General features: G+C 38.4%; 1 protein-coding gene across 5 annotated transcripts in view; it reads right to left on the bottom strand.

Annotated features, from left to right (window-relative positions):
• Positions 1-571: 571 nt before the first annotated feature.
• The window catches only part of CCDC141 (coiled-coil domain containing 141), a 213,211-nt gene continuing 194,651 nt past the window's right edge, over positions 572-19,131 (bottom strand). For 3 of the 5 annotated variants that reach the window (XM_040475527.1, XM_040475528.1, XM_040475525.1), the window contains 3 exons: positions 17,785-17,901; positions 3,362-4,215; positions 572-1,194 (listed from right to left, as the gene is read on the bottom strand). In XM_040475527.1, coding sequence (XP_040331461.1) covers positions 927-1,194; positions 3,362-4,215; positions 17,785-17,901 — 1,239 coding nt within the window. In that variant the 3' untranslated portion in view covers positions 572-926. The remainder of the gene's footprint in view (positions 1,195-3,361; positions 4,216-17,784; positions 17,902-19,131) is intronic. The other 2 variants (XM_040475526.1, XM_040475529.1) reach the window with 2 other exon arrangements.

Raw genomic sequence — 19,131 nt, forward strand, 5'->3', positions numbered from 1 at the left:
TGGCATGACAGGAATTATGTTGGTCCATCTGCAGCCTGTGCTCCATTTTGCTCTATGACATGTACAGCTGATGGAAGTTTGAAACTTCATTTGAAGTTAACAGCACATCTATTCTCCACCGTGAAACCCATGAGATCAGCATGAGGAATGATTATTTATGATGGCCTCCCCAGACTTAGGAAGGAAGGCTAGGTTGAAACTATATAGAGTGTATTTCAATAAATGAGATAAAGACATAAAACAGAATGAAAGGACAGCTTATGCAATAATGAAAACCACAACTTCAATATTTCTACTGTTATTCTACAAAGAGATGTTTATGACCACAATTAAAAACAAGTTATTGGGGGTGTCTTGGTGGCTCAGTCAGTTAAGTGTCTGACTCTTGGTTTCAGTTCAGGTCATCATGTCATGGTTTGTGAGTTCAAGCCCTGTGTCCAGCTCTGCACTGACAGTATGGAGCCTGCTTGGGATTCTCTCTCTTTCTCCACCTCTCTCTCTGCCCCTCCCTGCTCTCCCTCTCTCTCTCTTTAAAAATAAATAAACTTAAAAAAATTATCAAACAATTGAATTTGAAATTTAACTCACATCTTTCTACTGAAGTGAACCTTAATATACATGCTCTTAAACTGGGAGGGAATAAACATAGTGTATTTTACTGTGCTTTTGTCTTGAACACATCTCTCTAGAATACAAAAATGTATGCTTATCCACTGCTAATAATTTACCAACGTCTTCAAATATACTAAAACACTAAAGAAAATGTGATTATTTCACTGAGCAGTGGGATTAGCTGAACAAACAACATGACCAGAATGGGGGTACACTTCATGGAGGATGTTCTGTGGGAGATACAGGAAAATAAACAACCATAGCATTGTTCTTTAGGCTCATGAGAATGACATCCAGGAGTGCTAACCCCACAGTTACTGTGTGAGTACCCAGTACATTAGGGACACACTAATATAGACGACACACAGCGTTATCCAGTTTATTCTTGTGATTGGCGGCCTGTGGTTACCTGTCACGTGGAGGATGACATTGGAAGAGAGAATGCCATTAGAGTTTTGGGCCCGAGCCACATAGAGGCCTGCGTCTGCCTCGCATGCCTTCGGAATGAACACCGAATGTCTTGTCTCCTTGTGTAAAACCTGTAAGTGCCCATCTGCAGACAATTTCTGGCCCTTCTTGTACCTGAAGCAGAGAGTCAGTTTTTAAAGTTAGGATCACTGTATATTCACATCATTTCCAAGATCTAAAAACCATTGCAAACAAACCCATTACCACTGGCAATAGTCTCTAGTATTAGCAGGAACTTTGCAGCCGCCACAAATTCCAATGGGGCTGTTCATCCTTCAAGCAGAGGTTGGCGACTTGTGGCCAGAGAAGTGTTTGAGTCAGACCATGTTTTTAAAAAATTGAATTTTTCAACAACATTTAACAATTGGAATATTGCATATAAAAATCCAGATATCCAACTACTCTTTGAAAAACCCCAGACCATCTGGCCACACAGGGCCACCATTTGCTTATAGCAACAATCACCTAGAGTGTGAAATAGCACACCTCTCTTTGGGCTGTGTCATTCTTTTAGCTGCTATGGAACAGCAGCCTGTGACTTCTGGGAATCTATGTTGGAGCAAGACTCGTCCGTCCCATCGTATTCGTGGACCCCACAAGATCCATGTCAGAGTATCAATATGCTGTTTTAGAGAAAGGCACTTATACAGCATTTCCTGATGAAATGAACTCATTTAATTTCTATGAATTAATTTCATTAGAAGAAAATGATTTCTAATTATGAAAGGCATTTATGTAATTGGATTATTACTGTTAATGACATGTTTTGAAAAGTTTCCTGTGAACACAAGCAGCTGCCTCTTTTTAGAAAGCAAATAATTTATTTTGTATATTCTAGATTCTTTTCTATTTATTTACACCCATGTTCCTTCACCTAAGAAGTGGTGACAAACCTGAGTCATTTTCTGTTCCCATTGCCTAAGTGATAACTTTGCATTTTTATGAGTGTCCTAAGCATGTATGATTCCAAGACTTTGCCAGTTGTTAATTGAGCAAAACTTAATTGTAAATCCAAAAGCAAGGTATCTTTTCACAATATTGCAATAGTTCTTCAAGAAATACTAAGTTATTTGTTGTGTGGACAAAACCAAGAAACACTGCAGACGACATTTTCTTTGGGGTGAACTGATATTTAATAATGAATTAAATATCTTTCAAATTCATAAATATGAAATTCCTCATCTGTCAAAAACATGCAATTGTAAAAACAACAAAATAAAACAGAAGCACAAACAGCTGCAGTGTAGCATAAGTGCAGTTTCTTTTAATGATCTGAGGAACCAAAGTTTTCCCATAGATTCTTCAGATAACCACCTCACACTTCAAGTATCGTCAATGGGCACACACAGTCATCGGAACTGTTAAGGTCTACCGAAATATTATGATAAGTAAATGTTACCTTACTTATCTTAGTTGATGAGTATGAATTCAGTCTCACCTATTTGTAACTTTGTCCTCAGATAAATCTACTTAAGAACAAAAATTAATTTTGTTTTTCAAAGATAAAAAAATTTCTAAATGTTTAGAAGTAACCCACGTGTTGAGAAAGTGAGAACTACTTTTTAAAACAACAGTGATTCAAACCCTGTATTCTGCAGTTTACTCTCTATTAAAACAAACACGCTAAAAAATAATGATGTCTCCAGAGGGAAATCCTATTGTTTACAGCTCAGTTATTACACCACCTTTCAAAAATGGGTTTATTACCTGTCACCGGGAGCAACTATGAAAGAAATATTTTTATTCCATCTCTCACACTGAAGAAATTTATGGAAAGAAATCTTAGTGAAACAAACAAATATCACAAAAGTGGTGTGTGACTCTGTTGGGAAGAGGGAAAAGATGAAATAGGCAAATGAAGGAAAAGAGAAAAACCCACATTCGTATGTTTTTGAATCGAATATGGGATGTTAGACTAAGAAAATGTCATGCTTTTGTAGACATAAACAAGGGGAAAGAATTTCAACCCATAGTCTTCAGAAATGTGGAATGTTAAACTAATACCAGAAGACAAAAACAAACAAAAAAGAACACAGCTAAGTTGCAGTGCTTTTGGAGTTAGTCAACTATTATTTTATGTGGTTACTTTTCTTTCTAGGGGGTGTTAGCCATGCTGGGACTACAGTCAGAGTTGGGGGCCGGTGTGAGGCTGAATCATGCAGATTTGCAGTGTTGCAGAATATTAATCAGCTGTCCCTAAACCTTTCAGTTAGTGCACACAGAATGATTTGCTCAGTCATTCAATGTGTTTGTTTATGACTTGTCATTGTAAGCTACCCACCATGTCAGTGTAGGCTCTGGAAATCCTGTCACTTCAACTTCCAAAGTCACTGGAGAACCTTCCATGACAGTTACATTAGACTGAAGCCTGGAGAAATTAGGTGCCTGGCCAGCGAGGCTGACCACGGTGTTCTTTGCTGATGTACATTTAATCTCCTCTTGGGGGACCGTTTGCCTTTGATAGGCCTGGCTGGAGCCTGATCGAAACCCAAGGCCTGAGAATGCATCCTGGGAAGCATGCAGCCTGTCTTGGGTTTTAGTGACATTGTTACCAGCATGCACTTTCTCCCATGTTTCTAGCAAACTTCCCTGAGCCTGAGGGTGCTGTTGTAAAGCTCTCTCATGCACTTCACTCAGCATGCTCTCTGGATGTTTAGCACTGATTTTGCAGAAGGCAGTACTTTTTTCCAAAATTCCTTGGGAGGTTAATGGGACTTCAGCTTTGAACTGGGGAGAGGGCCTCTCAAAATGACTTGAAAATGTTTCTCTCTTATCATTGTAAGCATCAGCAAAAGCAGCAGGTGGTGGGATGCCAGATTCCTGGGCCTCCCCTGGACAGCTGGCCCCTGTCTGCATCCTGTAGTTGCTCATGGGAAGGCTGTGGGGAGGGCTAGACCGCCCCTCCACTTCCATGTCAGCAGGGGCAAGGGGGGAATCAGGGCTTTCCGGGAGTGGAGGCAAGGAGATGTCATCAGGTGAGACACACTCATATTCTTCTCCTGAAAGCATGTCTGGAGGCAGGAGATGGCCTTGGACAGCATCCTCTTTGTCAGGGAGCAGCTGTGTCAGGTGCTGTGGGAGCTGACCCTCTCCTGTTCCATTGACAGTCAAAATATCTTCTACCTGCACCTTCTCCTTCAACACAGAAAAGCCAAAGCTTTGAGTTAGTCATTGAGTTTTTTTCCAAGTCACAAACTCAACTTCAGACAGACAACCTAAGAAATGCTACAGTGAATTAGAGCTCGGGGCCCTGACACAAGCGTTACTGAACTTGAAACCATCTGTCTGTTTAAACTGGGCACAGTCCCATCCCATGACTAAGAAATGAGTAAACTGACCTCTAGTCTCTGAATGAAATGTGATAGACCTTATGAAAGAGAGGAGAGAAAGCCCTAGTTTTCATCTCTAATGAAGGGGTTGAATCAGATGAATGTCTTTCAAACCATGATCTGAGTAACCTTCTTCCACCGGCAAATTCTGCTTTGTTTTGTCTACATTCCATGTGAACACGTAGCTCCTAAACATCAGAGGCTCCCTTGTTAGGTGATCCCTCAGACCCTCCTAAGAATAACCCCTCTTTTTTTCCTTAGGAAAGCCATCCTTTATTATTATTATTGTTATTATTATTATTATTATTATTATTATGGTAAAATATATAACATGAAATTTACCATTTTAACCACTTCTAAGTGGACGGTTCAATGGTATTAAGTACACTCACATTGGTGCAACCATCCATCATCCAGCTCCAGAACTTTTTCATCTTCCCAAACTGAAACTCTTTACCCATTAAACACTGAACTATCCATTCTCCCATCCCCCCAACCACTTCTACTTTCTGTCAGTATGAATTTCACAATTCTAGGCCATATAAAGTCACTTTTAATGACTGGTTTTATTTTCTTAAGTGCCTTATTTTTATTCTCCTGTTGCAAAATATCTACTGAGCACTTATTTCATACTAGGTGCCGTGTTAGGCATTGGTGAGATGAAATGAGTAAAAGTAAATACAGTCTCTGCCCTCAGGGAGATAATAGCCCGGTGGGGGAAGTAGATATTAATGGAACAATCACAGGTTACGGTCCTTCACAAGAGAACACAAAAGAGGAGTGCCTGCCACTTATCTTTCCATGCCATGTGGAGGGCAGGTCATGCTAGGAGACTGTGAACAGCAGTACATCACCTCCTGCTTACACTGATCTAGTATTTCTCCCCACTAATCCATGTCCATGTCTGCTTTAAAAAAGAGGCTCAAATATCCATCCTTTCTGGCACAAACTCAAAAGAGCATTGACGCTGAAGGGGATCTCATCTATCTCAGCCTGTTGTTTTATATCTACTTCTTCTTTGCCTTTCCTCTTTTTGGGTGCATTTTTACTTAAAAATTACTGAGATTTTTCCATTGCCACTGCTTGCACATAAGAAAGTTATGTCTTGCCTTGACTTTGTGTTCTTCATTTTAGCTCATTCACTTTATAAATAATTTTTGAGACATAAATGTGTTTTCAGGTTGAAGATTAGAAGTAAAAACAGTGTTCCTTCGACTACCCCAGAGACATGACTTATCCTCAGAGAAAGTATAAGCATAGGTTTGGAGAAAGTGGTTTCCTTCGCCGTTTAGTAGAAGTTTAAACTCTGGGCCTAAAAGCCAGAATTTTTATTTTTATTATTTTTTTAAGTTTATTTATTTATTTTGAGAGAGAGAGAGAGAGAGAGAGCATGAGCAGGGGAGGGGCAGAGAGTAGGAGAGAGAGAGAATCCCAAGCAGGCTTCCTGTAGTCAGCACAGAGCGCAATGCAGGGCTCAAATTCATGAACAGTGATATCATGACCTGAGCTGAAATCAAGAGTCAGATGCTTACCCAACTAAGCCACCTAGGCGCCCCAAAGCCAGAAGTTTTTTTAAAGTCCTTCTCATTAAAAAAACCCAAAAACTAAATAAACACATATCCAGTAGGAAATTCCCCTCCTTCTTTTGATTTTCCTACATCGGCTTAGCTCTGCATTTATTTTCCTTTTCATAGGGACTTTGGTCCAACTTCCTGTTCAGTATAGGCAACTTCTCTATGACATTCTGGTAGCCTATGTTTGAACACTTTTCCTGAAAGAGTTTTTTCTTTGAATAGAAGTTTATGCTTTACTTGTGTTAAGAATCTCTTCCTATATTTAGCAAAGATATGCCTTCACTCAGTATCCAACAACGGATCTGAACCGGCCTCCTGGAGCGACAAAGATGTCCAATTTCTCTCTTCTTTTAACTGCTCTTTGACTATTTGGAAAATTGGTCTCGCAGTCTGTCAATCTCTTTCTTCTACTAAAACCTCCAGTCTTCTTCTGCCTTGCCTCTACAACTTTTATCATCAAGGTCACCTTCTGGGAAGCCCTACTCCTACTAGGCATTTGTTGATTTGAGGGTCATCCATGGCCACGCAACTTCTTAATGCCTTCTTTGGGTAGTGTGTGTCTCTCTAGAGAAGAGTAATGTTTAAGAATTGTCTGAAAATTTGCAACAGGCTTAGGAGAAAAACTTGAATAAAAGTCCAGGCTAGTCTTCTCACTCTTCCCTCCTGCTTGGGGAGGAAATGACTTACTTAACTGCAGGATTAGACTGAGCATGCTCAGCTCTGACTTTTTGAGGCCTCTCCTGTGGATCTGTCTTCTACCAAATGTGTGTATTCATGTTAGATTTAAACTATGAAAAGCCCCTGTACAGAAAGCCTCTGGTTGTCTAGCTGTGCACCCAAGTGTTTAGGTAGGCAAGTCTATCTAAATCAGAGATAAAGTTTTAGGAAACCCACTAGAAAAGTCCAAGCCATATTCTCTAATCCTGCTTTTACTAGTTATTGATTCCTGACTCCCGTGATTCTCTTTCAGTGGTGTCAAACTCAGAAGGGAATCCAAGAATATTATTTTTTTTATTCCCTACAATTCCTAAGGTAGAAAAATACTTTCCACAGCAACTAGCAGATAATTTCTACTGACAATGAGAATGTTCTGAAATCTTTTCCAGAAACATTTCAACTTATTACTGTTTCCCCTAAATATGTTTATTTCCAGGATTTATTTACTTTCCAGATGGGAACTAATCAATGGAACCAACATCTCCTTGATCTATGTGATATATTTTTATTAAAGTGATTATGTTAGTTCTTTTTGTGTTTTTATAAGAACCATATGTGGCTATTCATACTGAGTTTTTAAAAATTTTTTTAAACTTTTTTTTAAAAAAAAACTTTTTTAAAACTTTTTATTTATTTTTGAGAGAGAGACAGAGAGAGACAGAGCATGAGTGGGGGAGGAGCAGAGAGAGAAGGAGACACAGAATCTGAAGCAGACTCCAGGCTCTGAGCTGTCAGCACAGAGCCAATGCGGGGCTCTAACTCCATGAGATCATGACCTGAGCTGAAGTTGGACATTTAACCGACTGAGCCACCCAGGTGCCCCAATTCATACTGAGTTTTTAATCAGCCAAAATTTTCTACCTCTTCTATTAATGCCATTGATAAAAATGTTGAACACTGCAGAGTTTAGAACAAAGTCAGATGTCTCCCCAAAGCAAGGCAAACTATCTTCCAGGTTGACACTGTTGAACTACCTAACATTCTTGGAACAATTATAATCTAATCAAACTCCTATTCAGTTCACGTACTTACACTTACCTTAAGAAAGAGATCATAAATATGTTTATCAAATGACTTTTGAAGTCAGAATAAATTTGCTTATGACACTAATCTAGAATTATCCATTAAATAGTCATCTCACAAAGCAAAAGCAAAATAAGGTGAATTTAATATAAGTTTTTCTGAGTCAATCCATGTAGGCTCTTGGCATTTTTGCCTTTATTCTCAAAGGCAAATAAGCTTTTCATTTTTAAGTAATTATGGAATTTTACAAAACTTCTTTTATTAATTAATTTCTAAAACTCAAGTATAATTAACATATAGTGTTCTATTAGTTTCAGGTGTACAATAAGTGATTCAACAATTCTATATATTACTCAGTGCTCATCACAATTAAGTGTGCTGCTAATCCCCTTCACCTATTTAAATCTCACTGAGTTACAGTTTTCTGGGTCTACCAGTTTCCTTTATGAAAATGTTTTTCGGGGCGCCTGGGTGGCGCAGTCGGTTAAGCGTCCGACTTCAGCCAGGTCACGATCTCGCGGTCCGTGAGTTCGAGCCCCGCGTCAGGCTCTGGGCTGATGGCTCGGAGCCTGGAGCCTGCTTCTGATTCTGTGTCTCCCTCTCTCTCTGCCCCTCCCCCGTTCATGCTCTGTCTCTCTCTGTCCCAAAAATAAATAAACGTTGAAAAAAAAATTTTTTTAAAAAAAAAATGTTTTTCAAACATTCACATATACTATTTTTTTTAACATTTCCCCACCATGAAATCATTTTTGCTATTAGTAGAGGGAAAAAGTGTGTGTGTGTGTGTGTGTGTGTGTGTGTGTGTGTGTGTGTTTCCAGAAAGGGGTATTTCCAGACAGAGCATATTTGCATCAATTTAATAAGTTCTGACAGAATGGATGGGAAGCTGATCTAATTCACCACAACACTGCTCACTCTCAACTTGTTTCTCTTATATCCTTGGCTGCTGTTTGTCTTTTTGTTGATTCCTTTTTCTTCCCCAACCTTCTAATTATATGGATAGTGTGTGATCTTGTCTTAAGTTCTCTAATCTTCTCTTTATACTTTTCCCCTCAAAGATCTCACCCACTTTCATGTCTAATGATCAATTAACTTTTAATTAATCCTAAATCTGTGGCCTCAGTTCTTATATTTGTCACGATTTCTAAACTTTCATTTCCACTGATAGCCATAACCACTTGGATTTACAACCATTGCCATGTAGGCAAACAAAGTGAGTGTTTGGAATAGAGAATATAATAATATTCTACATCCCATGAAGTAAGTGTGTAGCACAAATTCTCAAAGTACACACAGTGGGGAGCCATCTATATGGTAAATTTAAGGGAACATCAGAAGACTTTACCTTTCCAAATAGTCCCACAATACTCTTATCCTGGTATAAATAAGATTTAATGAAGGTAAGTAGGAAGTAGAGAAAGAATGATCTTGAACACAGGACTTCTCTATGAAAGACATTTCTGGGGAAGGCTTTTGGAAGGGGCTTTGGGCAGCCAAGGGGTGAGTTGGTAGCATTGCACACTTGGGGTAGACAAAATAAAAGAGATGAGAACAGAAAGATGGTGAAGAACACTTTGTCCCTTTCCCATTTTTTTCCAAAGCAAATGTCTTAAGAACGCCTTTGCCGCCTACCAGGTGATCAGGATTAGAAGAGGGCACAGGGCTGTCCTCACCCAGTTTGATAAGAGTACTCCACTGATTGTTTGGTATAAAAGTACTTCCATGATGAAAGCAAATTAAAACAGTGAGATATCACCTTACACCTTTCAGAATGGCTTGAATAAAAAAGACAAAATATAATAGGTTTTGGTGAAGATGTGGAGAAAAAGGAACCCTCATGCACTGTTGGTGGGAATATAAACTGGTACAGTTACTATGGAAAACAGTATGGAGTTTCCTCAAAAAATTAAAAATAGAAATACCATATGATCCAATAATTCCACTACTGGGTATTTACCCAAAGAAAATAAAAATACTAGTTTGAAAAGATTATACATCCCTATGTTTATTGAAACACCATTATTTTTTTAAAATTTTTATTTATTGGGGGCACCTGGGTGGCTCAGTCGGTTGGGCTTCCGACTTCAGCTCAGGTCATGATCTCACTGCTCGTGAGTTCAGGCCCCACGTCGGGCTCTGTGCTGACAGCTCAGAGCCTGGAGCCTGCTTCAGATTCTGTCTCACTCTCTCTCTGCCCCTCCCCTGCTTGTGCTCTGTCTCTCTCTCACAAAATATGAAAAATAAAAAAGAAACCTTCAACAAAAAAATGTTTCTTTATTTATTTTGGGAGATAGAGCATGTGGGGAGTGAAGAGAGGGAAAGAAGGGGAGAGGGAGAGAGAGAGAGAGAGAGAGAGAGAGAGAGAGAATATCTCATCCCCAGCAGGCTGGCATTTTCAGTGTGGAGCCTGATGCAGGGCTTAAACTTCCAAACCATGAGATCATGACCTGAGCTGATCAAGAGTTGGATGCTTAACCACCTGAGCCACCCAGGTGCCCCTAAAACATTATTTACAAAAGCCAGGATATGAATGTGTCTGTCAATAGATGAATGGATAAAGAAGATGTGATGATATAGATACAGATACAGATACAGATACAGATATAGATAGATATAGATATACACATACACACACATATACACACAATGGAATATTACTCAGTCATAAAAAATGAGATCTTGCTATTGGGACATTTGGACAGACCCACAGGGTATTTATGCTAAGTGAAATAAGTCAGAGAAAGAAAAATACCACAGGACTTTACTTGTATGTGGAATCTGAAAAATAAAACAAATGAATAAACAAACTACAAGCAGAAACAGACTCAAATACTGAGAACAAACTAATGGTTGCCAGAGGGGGATGGACAAAATGGGTGAAAGGGAATGAGAAGTACACACTTCCAGCTAAGTCATGAGGATAAAAGGTACAGCATAGGGAATATGACCAATGGTGTCGTAATAGCGCTGTGTGGTGACCGATGGTAGCTACAGCTGTGGTGAGCATAGCATAAGGTATAGACCTGTCAAATAACTATGTTACATACCTGAAACTAATATAACATTGTGTGTCAACTAAACTTGAATTTATAAAAATAACAAATTATAAGGCAAATGATAAAAAGTACTTACAATAGATATTTTTGATGTTGCCACCTGTAATTAAGCAAGCATTAACACTATGTGCCATTTTTTTTTCTTTTTTGCAGTTATGTACTTTATTCAAGCAGGTGAATCCAGACAACTTTCTCCGTGAGGTGAGACAGTATCCATTAACCTGTGGGTCTTATGATCTCTTCCATCTGAGCAACTGTTCTCCCATATTAGTCTGGTTCTAAGACTGTGGGGAAAGTTAAGTAATTGGTTCTTAAATTTTTAAATTGTCATTTCTATGATATGTTATCTCCAAACTAGACTCTGAGATAATGTATGTATATTGAGGGGAACTTTGAAAACATAAATTTGTTTTATATTACTTGCTCTTCTTGGGGTGCAACCACAGAACGCCATTGTGCAGTGGGGATTGATGCCTTCACTGCCCGTGTGTCCCTGACTCTGAGTCATACAGGATTGAATTCTTTTACTTCCCTGCAAAAATGAATGATTCTATTTAAGTATGTAGTTTAAATGAGCTCGGTTCAGAGTAGGCTCCCAAATTCCCTGCTTTTGTTGGCAGTATCTTTAACCTATGAGAATTAACTAATATACCTGAGTCTTAAACTGGCAACATCATTTCCTGGCTATGATTTCCTTTGTGGCCCAGGAAAACCCTTAACTTACGGATCTATCTCATAGAATTAAAAGTCCTTATTAATACCAAAAAAAAAGTACTTCCATGCTATTGCTTTATTAATCATCATGTAAACAGATGAAGGGGAAGAGTGAGGGAACAGGTTGGCAGGGGAATCTGCAGTGTCATTACAAAGGAGCTTATTTACACAGAGCCGTTCCTTAGAGCTCACTTTCGGTCTTACGGGAAAAGTTAACGTGTCTGAAATTCAGGAGAATGGCACTGCCTGCCCAATGCCGACACTACTTTCTATGATTCTTGGAGGGCAAAATATTTTATCTCTTTTAGGCTCAGTTTCCTCAACTATAAAATGAGATTTGATCAGATTATTGTTAAATCCCTTGTAGCACTTGAATTCTATAACTCTAAATGTGGGCATTGTAAGCCTGCATCCTCTACTGAATAGTTCTGTGGTTTTGGGGGAGTCTCTTAATATTCTGGGTGTCTGTTTAACCTTAGGAGTTTTCAAATATTACTATGGATTTGGCTTTGGTGCTCACCTTGGAGGGAAGACACTATCTCTAATCTGTTAGCAGTGCAATGGGCACTGCATTTACTAAATTGCCTAATTCCACCTGCTGTATTTTGGGGTTCGAAAAATGAGAAGCACTTTATTATCACCAAGAGAAAATCCTGTGATGAGTATATTCTTGTAATAGTCTGGTAGAATTGTTCTCTTTACTTTTTTAAGTTTTTATTTAAATTCCAGTTAGTTAACATATAATGTAATATTAGTTTTAAGTATAAAATGTAATGATTCAACAGTTCCATACAATACCTGGTCCTCATCACAACAAATGCTCTCCTTAATCCCCATTACCTATTAAACCCATTCCCCTCCCCTCTGGTAATCATTAGTTTGTTTGTTCTCTGTAGTTAAGAGTCAGTTTCTTGGTTTGCCTCTCTCTCTCTCTTTTTTTCCTTTGCTCATTTGTTTTGTTCCTTAAATTCCACATGAGTAAAATCATATGGTGTCTGTCTTTCTCTGACTAACTTATTTCACTTAGTATAATACCCTCTTGTTCCATCCATGTCCTTGCAAATGGTATGATTTCATTATTTTTTATGGCTGAATAATATTCCAGTGTGTGTGTGTGTGTGTGTGTGTGTGTGTGTGTGTGTGTGTATGGACACACCACATCTTCTTTATCCATTAATCAGTTGATGGACATTTGGGCTGTTTTAATAATTTGGCTATTGTAGGTAATGCTGCTATAAACATTGAGATGCATGTATCCCTTTGAATTAGTATTTTTGTATAGTTTGAGTAAATACTTAGTAGTACAATTGCTGGATTGTAGGGTAGTTCTATTTTTGACTTTCTGAGGAAGCTCCATACTGTTTCCAGAGTTGCTGCACCAGTTTGTATTCCCACCAATAGTGTAAGAGGGTTCCTCTTTCTCCACATCTTCACTAACACAGGTATCTTCTGTTGTGTTTAGCCATTCTGACAGGTGTGAGGTGATATGTCATTATAGTTTTGATTTGTATTTCCCTGATGACTGGTGATGTTGAGCCTCTTTTTATGTGTCTGCTGGCCATTTGTATGCCTTTTGAAAAATGTCTTTTCATGTCTTCTGCCCAATTCTTAACTGGATTATTTGTTTTTGGGGGTGTTGAGTTTGGTAAGTTCTTTATAGATTTTGGATACAAACCCTTCAACAGGTATGTCATTTGCAAATAGCTTCTCCCATTCTGTTGGCTGTCTTTTAGTTTTGTTGATTGTTTCCCTCACTGTGTAGAAGTTTTTTATTTTGATGAAGTCCCAATAGTTTATTTTTGCTTTTTTTACTTGCCTCAGGAGACATGTCTAGAAAGAAGTTGCTATAGCCGATGTCAAAGAGGTTACTGCATATTCTCCTCTAGGATGTTTATGTCTTCATGTATTACATTTCAAATTTATTTTTGTGTATGGTGTAAGAAAGTGGTCTAGTTTCATTCTTCTACATGTTGCTCTCCAGTTTTACCAACACCATTTGTTGAAGAGACTGTATTTTTTCTCACTGGATATTCTTTCCTGCTTTGTTGAAGATTAATTGACTATATACTTGTGGGTTCATTTCTGGGTACTCAATGCTGTACTATTGACCTGTGTGTCTTTTTTTTTGTGCCAGTAATGTACTGTTTTGGACCGCTACACTTCGGTAATATAACTTGAAGTCTGGAATTGTGATGCCTCCAACTTTGCTTTTCTTTTGCAAAGTTGCTTTGACTATTTGGCTATTGTAAAACTTTAACAATATTTATTTTTCCAATCTATGAGCACAGAATATCTTTCCATTTCTTTGTATCATTTTCCATTTCTTTCATCAGTGTTTTATAGTTTTGAGAGTATAGGTCTTTTACCTCTTTAGTAAGGTTTATTCCTAACCAAATTGTTTTTGGTGCAATTGTAAATGGGATTGATTCCTTAATTTCTATTTCTGCTGCTTCATTATTGGTGTATAGAAATGTAGCAGATTTTTGTGTGTTGATTTTGTATCCTACAACTTTACTGAATTCATTATGAATTCTAGTAATTTTTTGGTAGACTCTTTTGGGTTTGCTATATAGAGTACCATGTCATCTGGAAATAGTGAAAGTTTTACTTCTTCCTTGCTGATTTGAATACCTTTCATTTCTTTTTGTTGTATGATTGCTGAGGCTAGGACTTCCAGTACTTGTTAAATAACAGTGGTGAGTGTGGATATCCCTGTTTTGTTCCTTCACTTTTATACTAAATAACAGATGATCTATCACCTTTTAATTTATATTAAAATAAAACCAATTTCTCAATGAAAATAAACTTGATTTTTTATTTAAAACCATCTGTTCATTTAATTTTTCTTCTAAGAAAAATAAATAAAAGCAATAAAATAAATGAATTAAAAGCAAAGCAATAAATTGCTTGCTTTGGTAGCAATAACCTTCACTTTAAGTCTTAATAAATGTGGGTTGGTTGGAAGTGCAGACAAATGTGCAGAATTTAAAAGATAAGAGGAATTTAGTATCTCTTAGAAACTTAGTTAAGAAGATGAGATGCACAGTGGTGCCTGGGTGGCTCAGTCAGTTAAGTGTCTGACTTCGGCTCAGGTCATGATCTTGTGATTTGTGAGTTCAAGCCCTACTTTGGGCTCTGTGCTGACAGCTTAGAGCCGAGAGCCTGTTTCAAGTTCTGTATCTCCCTCTCTCTCTGCTCTTCCTCTACTTGTACTGTGTCTGGCTCTCTCAAAAATAAACATTAAACTTTTTTGTTAATAAAAAAAAGATGTGATGAGCAAAAATAAATTCAAAATGGATGAAAGACCTAAATGTGAGACAGGAAACCATCAAGATCCTATAGGAGAAAATAAGCAGCAACCTCTTTGACCTGGGTTGCAGAAACTTCTTACTTGACATATCTCTAAAGGCAAGAGAAATAAAAGCAAAAAATGAACTGTTGGGACCTCATCAAGGTAATAAGCTATGGCACAGCAAAGGAAACAATCAACAAAATCAAAAGGCAACTGGTGGAATGGGAGAAGATATTTGCAAATGACATATCCAATAAAGGGTTGTCCAAAATCTATAAAGAACTTACCAAACTCAACACCCAAAATGAATAATCCAGTAGAAATGGGCAGAAGACATGAATAGACACTTTTCCAAAGAAGACAGCCAGATGGCCAACAGACACATGAAAAGATGCTCAACATTGCTCACCATCAGAGACATACAAATCAAAACCACAATGAGATACCACCTCACACTGGTCAGAGTGGCTAAAATTAACTCAGGAAATAACAGATGTTGGTGAGGATGTGGAGAAAGGGGAACCCTATTGCACTGTTGGTGGGAATGCAAGCTGGTGCAGCCAGTCTGGAAAACAGTGTGGAGGCTCCTCAAAAAATTAAAAATAGAAGTACCTTAAAACACAGCAATTGTACTACTAGGAAGTTATCACAAGGATACAAAAATGCCATTCTGAAGGGGCATGTGTACATGCACCCCAATGTTTATAGCAGCACTTTCAACAATAGCCAAATTATGGAAAAGCCCAAATGTCCATTAACTGATGAATGGATTAAGAAAATGTGGTATGTATATATTACATACACACACACACACAATGGAATGTTACTTGGCAATGAAAAAGAATGAAACTTTGCCATTGGAGGATATTTTGCAACTGGAGGATATTTTGCTAAGTGGAATAAGTCACAGAAAGACAGGTATCATATGATTTTGCTCATGTGTGGAATTTGAGAAACTTAATAGATGATCATAGAGGAAGAGAAGGAAAAATAAGATAAAAAACAGAAAGGGAGGCAAACTATAAATACAGAGAACACACTGAGGGTTGCTGGAGGGGAGATGGGTGGGGGGAAGTGGCTAAATGGGCGCTGGGCATTAAGGAGGGCACTTGTTGGAATGAGCACTGGCTGTCATATGTAAGTGATAAATCACTGGATTCTACTCCTAAAGCCAAGAATACACTGTATGTTAACTAACTTGAGAATAAAAGGAAAGAAAGGAAGGAAGAAAGAATGAACATTGATGCATTTAGTGTTATTCTTTTTTTATTTCAACCACTTGGTCTCAATTGAGGGTGATTTTGCTCCCCAGGGAACATTTGGCAATGTCCATGGACATTTTTTAGTTGTGACAACTGGGTGGGTGGGGGAGGCGTGCCACTGGCATCTAGTTGATAGAGGCCAGGAATGTTGCTATATATCCTGTAATGCACAGGACAGCTCTCCACAGCAAAGAATTCTCTGGGCCAAAATGTCAACAGTGCTGAGATTGAGAAGACCTGATTTAGACCAATCACAATAACCAAAGATCATTAGACATAAGACTAAGGTTTAACAAAGTAATCAAGGTTTGGCAGCTTTCCTTTGCCTCAGGGTGGAATCAGGGTTTAAGTGCTTCAAGGCCATCCAACAACAAAGTCAGTTTGCGTAATGACACTTGCTGCCTGGAGGTTGTATAATTGCACTAGACCTTGACAAAGATTGAACCTATGGAACACGACCTATATAGAAGATCTAAGAATGGTAATGACTTTAAGAAAAGATAAATCTTTTTCCATGAGATAACTACAACAAGTGGGTAGATATTTATTTTAAACTCTCATATCACAAGAAGTATACTTTATTAATTTGGGGACAGTTGAGAATAATGTTGACTCTGTTTGTTCCTTCAGTTCCTTGGGAGAGAGAGGAACATTGGAAGCAAAACTGGCAAAGCAAAAAGACAAGAGCTAATTATAGTCCAGCAGCTATGAATAAAGAGTGAGCAACTTATACCAAAAATTGCATAATGATGTGATTTAAATAGTGCTTTTGAAATCATAAAATATTTGCATTTTGTGAATGTTTGCAGTTTTTGCTACATGCTCAATTTATCTGTAATACATAAATTTTAAAGTAATTTAAACATTTTTGTACTTTAGTATTTATATTTCAGTTGGGTTCTATGTTTTAGTATATGTACATGGAAATATCATCTTAGAGGTAACTTCTGTGGGAACAAGATACAAGCTAATTTTGGGCACCCGGGTGGCTCAGTTGGTTAAGCATCTGACTTCAGCTCAGGTCATGATCTCACAGTGAGTTCCACCCCCACATCGGGCCCTCTGCTGTTAGCACAGAGCCCACTTCAGATCCTTTGTCTCCTTCTCTCTCTACCCTCCCGTCCCCCAAAATACATACATACATACATGTAGTTTTAAAAAAGTTAATTTCAGGTATTATGGTTTTCTAGTGGGTAACGTAAAACAACAAAATCATAGCTTGGTGGTGTGACAGAAGTGGTTTGGGGGGCTCTTGGGTGGCTCAGTCTGTTAAGAGTCCAACTCTTGATTTTGGCTCAGGTCATGATCTCACAGTTCATGGGTTTGAGTCCTGCATCGGGCTCCGTGCTGACAGTGTGGAGCCTGCTTGGGATTCTCTTTCTCTCCCTCTCTGTCTTCCCCTCCCCCACTCACACTCACACGAGTGTTCTCTCTCTCAAAATAAATAAATAAACTTAAAAAAAGAGTGGTTTGGAGTGACAGTATGGTGACTAAACGGCTATCCCAATACCACTGTGAACTACTATGGTCCCAGTATTCAATAGGAAGTGCTCAGAGGGAAATAACATAGGTGGGAGAAGTACTAAGTAAAGGGTAGAAAGGAGGTACAGGATGAGGGCAATCACATTGAAAGATTTGATTCAGATAGATAAGAAGGCTTTAATTCACTTTTTTTTTTTCAATGAAAAGGGATTCTAATCTCAAAATGCAAAACTGAGACTACATGGTTTTCATTACCTTATTTCTTTCTTCATTGAATAGTGTCTGCTTATTTCTTGCTGGTTCTTTTAGCAGGTCAACAAAGTCATCATGGAGATCTTCCAAATTCAGATTCATTTTTAAAATGTCTCCCTGCTGTACAAAGAGATGGTTAGTCAGAGTCTGGGCCAGGAAAGTTGGAGGCACAGTGCTACACAACAACCACTTGGAAGAAAACATAGGCCACTTGCAACCTTTCAGCAAATGTATTCTACAGGAGAGTGACTATGCCCAGCCCAGGATGTGACTTACAAAATTATCTTGTGAAGTTTCCAGCTCCCCTCCTACCTCACTCCTTTGATCAAGTTCATTGCCAGTAAAAACTGGTGGTTCAAAAGCCCGGCAGGAACAAAGTCATTGCTCTAATAGGATGCACCTACAGGGAGCGTTCTCCAGAGGAAAAAAAGCATTGTGCATGGCAGTCTAAGCCATTAGGAAAGTCTGGGGGAGTGGTGAGGAGGAAGAAATGTCTGAAGGTTCTGGTGGAGAGCAAAGAGGAAATCCAGAGATTTTACATAAGCAAATATTTGGGAGACTCAGGAAGAGAGGAAGGAGATATCACTGAGTACGTTAAAGAAAAAACAATTGAGAACAAAGGATGCTTCGTGTGGATGATGATATTTTGCTCCTGTAGCTCATAGGGCTGTTTTAGTCATGGAAGTATAGGTGTTTGCAAGCTGCCAGGGAACCCCTGTGGGGGCTGAGAAGACTTTGGAAAGGTAAAAGGAGCCTCAGGTACACCACATTTAGGATGATTAATTATACTGCACCAGAACATTTCCTATTCCACCTGAAACATGATCAGGCCCATGGTCAGACGGGCCTTAAAGAAACAGCATGTTCCTCAATGTGCTCAACGTGCTATATGGACTCAGAGAATTTGGGGAGATGCTTACTGGGGAGACTCAACTTTTAGTCTAACTCTAAAACTTAAGCTGGTTTATGCTACTGGTTAAGTTACTCTGCTTTGGTACACACTTGACATCTAATTCCAAAATGGTGGTTGTTGTGGAAAGAATGCTAGAGTTTGAATTGTATCTAATTCCAGAACCTCCACTACTGATGGTGAGGCCCCAGGCAAAGCACTTTTACATTCTTTGAACTTCACCTCTAAAACAAGGAAAACAACATTTGCTTTACTACCATCACAAGATTATTTGCAAATCACTGAAGTAATATATATGAAAAGACTTTGTAAATCTCAAATTGCTATCCAAATAGAAAGGATTATTATCACTATTTTAGCCTTGATAGGGATTTCTGGGCCTATTTTTAAGAACCCCTACAAAAGAGCCATAGCACCAACCTTAAAAACATAAAAACTAG

The sequence above is a fragment of the Herpailurus yagouaroundi genome, unplaced genomic scaffold (genome assembly GCF_014898765.1).
Source record: "Herpailurus yagouaroundi ecotype Mexico unplaced genomic scaffold, PumYag 140, whole genome shotgun sequence".
NCBI classification, from domain to species: Eukaryota; Metazoa; Chordata; class Mammalia; order Carnivora; family Felidae; genus Herpailurus; species Herpailurus yagouaroundi.